Source organism: Ictalurus furcatus, chromosome 7, assembly GCF_023375685.1.
Source record: "Ictalurus furcatus strain D&B chromosome 7, Billie_1.0, whole genome shotgun sequence".
In the NCBI taxonomy this organism is placed as follows: domain Eukaryota; kingdom Metazoa; phylum Chordata; class Actinopteri; order Siluriformes; family Ictaluridae; genus Ictalurus; species Ictalurus furcatus.
In genome coordinates this window covers 18,194,076-18,200,484 of record NC_071261.1, presented here as the reverse complement: position 1 = coordinate 18,200,484, position 6,409 = coordinate 18,194,076, and the positions used below count along the sequence as shown (strand labels likewise).

The following is a 6,409-nucleotide window of genomic DNA, read 5'->3' as shown; positions in this document are numbered from 1 at the left end:
ATTAATCATTGCTTGAATGCCACAACGTATTTGAGTATTGCTGTTAACAATGTGCATTCCTTCATGGCCAAAATTTACCCACCTTCTAATGGCAACTTCCAGTATGATAATGAACTATGTCACAAAACAACAGTTGTCTGAAACTGGGTTCATTGTTCTTCAGTGGCCTTCCCAGTCACCAGATCTGAATCCAATAGAACACCTTTGGGATGTGGTAGAATGGGAGATTCACAGCATTAAAACGCGCACGCACAGTGTCCATAATAGAAGTTAAAATAAAGTTGTGCTTCCCCCATTTAAATAACCACCGGCTGCCACTAGAGGACGGACAGTATTTTGCAAAGCTAACAATGAATAATTATGCCACAGATAAAAGAAGCCGAAGTGTGATTACGGTTGTTCAAGCCAAGGTTTTCTGGTATGTACACTTGACCTGTACCTGATATTATACATTAATTAATTCATTTATTAATTTATCACTAATGTGCATGGAAGTTGGGTGGAACTCCGAGAACCTAGATGAAACACATGCAGACAAAGTAAATACAAAACTCAAATTATATCAGAGCAAAAGATTGAACCAGGGATTCTGGAGCTGTGAGGTGGCAATGCTACCTGCTCTTAATATCCACTGGCTATCTGACTAGATGACTGACTAACCCTACCAAAATGGTGGATCACTAATAATACACTCGGTCATGGCATCACATCCCAGGCCTAATAGGCTAAAAAAAAAAAGAACATTGTTTTTAATTTTTTTCCTACAAGACTGCAAGAAACACTATACTGCCTTTATTGTTTATCACAGCAAGTTACAACAATATGTTTGTGTAACTAGTGTACTAGTTTGACACAGTAACTCAAATATAGCAATAAGCTACTACATTAATTTTTTCATTGAAGGGTGCCTGGCAAAATTCATTGATCTAATCATATATGTTTAAGTTGTGGTCTCTGCATCTGTTGTCCTTGCAGATTCTTCACCATCCATTCTGTCTCACTGAGGACATTGTAGTTGTAGGTTTTGTAGTTGAGCATATCCTGTGCACGGAAAACTTTGTTGGACTCATACAGATTGCTCCAGTAGCGAGGAAGGGGCTGGAAGCCACCCAGGTGGGCTAAATGGTCATTATAGGCCCACTGTTCAGAGTCCAGTTTCAGAATATGACGGGTGGCGACACCGCGAGCTCGACGAGCAGCCATGTCCAACTCAATGTCCTTTTCCATTTCTTCACGTGAGGGGAGGGAGAATGAGCCATCCAGCACAGAGATGGCAAACTGAGACTGATAGAGTAAGAGCAGGGAAAGGAGAAGAGGGGGAAAGAGTAGGAAGAGAACGGAAAGTAAAATGTGATCAAATTATGCAAGGGTCAGAATGACAGGGTCTAGGGCATACAAAATTTAAAACTGAAATCATAAGTCATCTTTACACAATTATTAACCTTCTAAGCCATGTCTCATACAGCACTTAATTTAGACTTTAAGATGTAGAAGAGTCACATTTGGTCATTGATCTGTGGTTCATGTGACAAAAACTACGTGGGTTTTGCTCTGCCTTAGTAATGACATAGACATTGGAGACTAGAGTATTTAAAACCCATTTTTATTATTTTGACAAACCCTTCAAGCAGAACACTCAAAGGTGAAACAAGTGTTGCTACCTAAATTACGACTGTTTCCTGGTGTTAAAAGGCAATGAGAGTATATGTGACTCACCTGCATGTGGAAGTGTGGGAAGGGGCATATGGCTCTGCAGATGCCTACAATGAACAGTGATGGATAGGCAGGAGGTATCAGAAACTTGTAGAGAGGATAGACCAAGTGCTCTTTCACCCGCACCCCGATTTGCTCATTAAGAAAAGAGAAGACGAAGTTGTAGCCTGTGCAGAGCATAAACACCTCTGCCTCTGCATGCTTCCCATCCTGAAATTCCAGAGTGCCATCCTCCAACACTTTGCTTACTGGAGGAGCCTGCTCCACTCCTTGGGGCATGGGGCAAGTCAGGGGCTTCTGACCATGACTTAGGATCACCTGATTAGAGGATATATACATATATTCGAAAAAGTTCGGACAGTATTTAAAATGAAAAAAACAAACAAAAAGAGTTTGAAAATACAATTCACTTTGTACTATATTGAAAACACATTATTAACACATTATTTGATGTTTTACTTTGTGAATTTATTTTTGAAAATATACACTCATTTCAAATCTGATGACTGTAACACACTCCAAAAAAGTTGGGACAGTCAACTGTTTACTGCTGTGTAGCATCACCTTTTCTTTTAATAACACTTATTAAGTGTTTGTGCACTGTAGACATCAGTTGGTTAAGTTTAGAAAGCAGAATTTTCCCCCATTCATCCATTATACATTTCTTCAGCTGCGCAACTTTACGGGGCCTTCGTTGCCTGATTTTGTGCTTCATAATGCACCACACATTCTCAATCGGAGACAGGTTAGGACTGCAGGCTGGTCATGCTAGCACCCACACTCTGCTTACGCAACCATGCGCTTGTAATCCGGGCAGAATGTGGTTTGGCGTTGTCCTGCTCTAGATGGCAGCATATGTTGCTCCAAGATGTGTACATATCTTTCTGCATTAATGGTGCCCTCACAGATGTGCAAGTTACCCATGCCATGGGCACTGACACACCCCCATACCATGACAGACGCCGGCTTTTGGACCTGATGCTGATAACAGCTTGGATGGTCCTTTTCCTCTTTGGCCCAGAGAACACGGCAGTTGTTTTGTCCAAAAACGATTTGAAATGTTGACTCGTCGGACCACAAAACAGGATTCCACTGTGCTACTGTCCATCTCCGATGAGACCGAGCCCAGAGAAGTCAGCGGCACTTCTGGACAGTGTTGATTTATGGCTTCTGCTTTGCATAGTAAAGCCTTAACTTGCATCTGTGGATGCAGCTGCGAATGGTGTTGACTGACAAAGGTTTACCAAAGTAGTCCCGAGCCATATCAGGATCTCCATCACAGACTCATGACGGTTTTTAAGACAGTGACGTCTGAGAGATCTGAAGTCACACGCATTCAGAAGTGGTTTTCGGCCTTACCCTTTACGCACCAAGATTTGACCAGATTCCTAGAATCTTTTCATTATATTGTGCACTGTAGAAGGTGAAATGCCCAAAGTCCTACCGATTTGTCTTTGGGGAATGTTGTTCTCAAAGTGTTGGATTATTCACTGACGCATCTGTTGGCAGATTGGTGAGCCTCGACCCATCCTTGCTCTTGAAGGACTAGCCCTTTTTTGGAGGCTCCTTATATACTATGATTAGACGATTGCCTCACCTGTTTCACATCACCTTCTTATTTCAACTTGTCACATCGCTATTAGTCCTAAATTGCCCCTGTGCCAACTTTTTTGGAACATGTTGCATGCATCAATTAAAAAAAAAAAAAAAGAATGCAGTAAAAGACCTTAGCATTGACGTTGGCGAGCTCCATAACAATGTCCAGTCCAGAAAGACCAGCACCGAGCACCAGCACTGACTTGTCTGCAAAGGGCTCTGCACTCCGATAATCATGGCTATGCATCAATATACCTGTCAAGAATCAACATATCATACATAACTTCTGGTCTCCAAAAATGTAATTTATGAAAACCCTTCACAAATTGCACATGAAATAAATTTACAATATGCATCTACCAAAACACAGAATAAGCCAAAAGTAATGGGCATGGATACTGAACAGTTCAGACTCAACCCTGCAAATAAACAGAAGCTTTTAAATTACAACATTAAACAAACATTTGTTAGGCTTGTGTGCTTTATTGACTTTAAACTGTTACAACATGTATGTTTAAAATCCTAGTCTATTGCCAGAATTGCATTTCTAAGTATTGATCAAAGGCCCATTGGTATTATGTAATATGATAAGACTTCATGGGCATGGCTTCAATGATAAAAGCTTTGATCTGCATTTCTGATTGGTCAGTAATTGGCCTTGTGACAATCTGAAAACATGCTACTCAAGATAGCAGCTGACACTGATAAATGAACAAGTATGAACTGATATTTATATTACATAAAAGGCAGGTACACATACCTTTGAACTTCCCAAGTCCAGGTATAGCAGGGATGTACGGGTCATAGAAATGTCTGGTGTTTAAAATCAGTAGAGAACAAATAGGTACTTTAGACTCACTCTGATTTTTAAAAGAAACGCTAAAGTAGTTGTTTGATATTCACAATATTCTAGGTTTAAATGAACAATAAAGCAATATGTATTTGATTGTGCTCGTTCAGCCTTCTGATTTAATAGTGTATGAGAGTCGGGTCTTTGTTACAGAACATGGAGCAGCAACAAACACAATTTTGTTTGAAAAGGATTACAGCAGCTAACTCTTCTGAGCCATAGTATTTGATATGCTTAAAACTGATCAACATTTGCTTTATTTGTATGTCCGACATCACTACAACCATGCCACAACCATTTTAGCACTCATCTAGGATCCATTCTTATTTGTTGACCTCTTTATATGACTCATGCCTCATATCTTCATAAAAAATTACACACATTCTTATCTTATAATCTTTTTTTCTTGCTTTTTCAAGAAAATCTATTGTATTTCAAAAACACTGGTGAATTATCATTTGTCTTATAATCAAAATGACTGTCTATAATCACTGTCTATAAGTGTAAAAAGTTTATACACACCCATTACACACCATAACAACATCAAAGCACTCCTTGATGGATTTGTTCCGGTCCACACCATCACTGCTGGTGATATTCCATGCCAAACCTTTCCAGCCACTCTTCACTTTTACTGGGTCCACTGCATCCACAGTCGTGCCAAACTGGAAAAGGGATTTCAGAAGTGCAAGTATATATACAGTTTACACAATGACTGTACAAATGATACTTAAAATAAATAAATAAATAAATAATGTAATAGAAATGCAAGAAATTCTGCTTGTAGGACGGACTTAATGTGGAAAGGGACAAATAAATGGCAAATTGAAGAAACTACTATTGATTTATAAATGTTATGCCTGCTTGGCACATTTGACACACTCAGGATGACTGGCAAAGGTTGTGCTGAAATCATACCCTGATATGGTCCCAGAGACGGAAATGGTCACAGTACTGCTCAAGGTACTTGCGCACCTCTGTATGATGGACAAATGAAGGAAGATGCTTTGCGAAGGGGAAGTCAGGAAATGACATGACCTCTTTGGGAATATTAGTTCTGGCAAATGGAGAAAATAATGACTGTTTACCAAAAGAACATTTTCAAAACATGCACAACACATAAAGACCAATTTGCAAATGTGACTAGGGGAAATAATGATGATGCACTGTTTGTGTTCTCATGCAATATGTAGACATGTACGGCAGTGTTACCACATGGGTAGCACAGAGTGACCTTAAATCATATCCCTGAGAGGTTTTTGTGAATCATATGTAGCTCATGTCCACATAAATGATCACTGTAGAGATAGGTTGGGGGTTTTTTTGGACAAATTCCATTCAGCATTAAGAAATATAGAGAAAATATAATGGAAAAACCATGAATGTCATTATGTGGCTATTTATTTTGCAACAAAGAAACAAATCAGATATTCGTGTATAATTAGCCCTCTCTGTCCACCAGTGTCGGAACACAGACTGAGACAACACTAGAGATCATTCACCTGAGGTCCCTGTACATGCTGCTGTGGATGGGCAGACCGTTGTCATAATGTCCGACACGCTCTTCGTAAACCCACGTTCCGCCCACGTTCTTGGTGATCTCGAATAGCACCGGCGGTGCGAACAGGTCCTGGCGCGCGAGTACGTGACGCGCAGCGCACAGACCCGCCGCTCCTGCGCCCACCACGGCCACGCGCAGCTTGTCCAAGCCAGCCATGATCCTACACATATGATCGATGGGAAAAACAGCATGTGAACACCCTGCTGACGTGACGGATTTGCACTGCAATTGTAAGACATTCAGACATGTAACCAGGCATTGATAAGGTGTCTATGCCGTGGCATCACGGTATCACTTTGCTTGGATTACTCAAGGCTTCAATTAGTGTACAATGTATAGAATTAATTACAGGACACATTTTGGGCCGTTTTTGTCATCCAAATACTTATGAGTACTTAACGTTAACTAGTCCTGGAGAAGTGACAAAATTATTCAATCCTTGCATACTTAGAAAGGTAGAAAGAATTACAGTTTGTTCTGATCAATATTTAGACTTCTTATTAACATACACTGCATATAGTAATATACCTTGTATATTAAAATAGATCAGGCTACAGACTATTAGATTGTCTATTGTTAACAGTCACTAACGATTATTAACGTGTTGTGCAATTCTATAGGCTATGTTGTCAAATTCTATATTTTACAGAATTATGGCCAAAAGCTGTTCCTCACAAACAAAGATTCAC

General features: G+C 39.9%; 1 protein-coding gene across 3 annotated transcripts in view; it reads right to left on the bottom strand.

The window, feature by feature from the left end:
• Positions 1–769: 769 nt before the first annotated feature.
• The window catches only part of zgc:77439 (uncharacterized protein LOC378987 homolog), a 5,708-nt gene continuing 68 nt past the window's right edge, over positions 770–6,409 (bottom strand). Inside the window, exons 2-8 of one of the 3 annotated variants that reach the window (XM_053629058.1) lie at positions 5,662–5,886; positions 5,078–5,216; positions 4,682–4,824; positions 4,070–4,122; positions 3,440–3,564; positions 1,717–2,031; positions 770–1,284 (exon numbers count right to left, since the gene is read on the bottom strand). In XM_053629058.1, the coding sequence (XP_053485033.1) occupies positions 931–1,284; positions 1,717–2,031; positions 3,440–3,564; positions 4,070–4,122; positions 4,682–4,824; positions 5,078–5,216; positions 5,662–5,876 (1,344 nt within the window). In that variant the 5' untranslated portion in view covers positions 5,877–5,886 and the 3' untranslated portion in view covers positions 770–930. Of the gene's footprint in view, positions 1,285–1,716; positions 2,032–3,439; positions 3,565–4,069; positions 4,123–4,681; positions 4,825–5,077; positions 5,217–5,661; positions 5,894–6,409 lie in introns of those variants that run through there. The other 2 variants (XM_053629057.1, XM_053629056.1) reach the window with 2 other exon arrangements.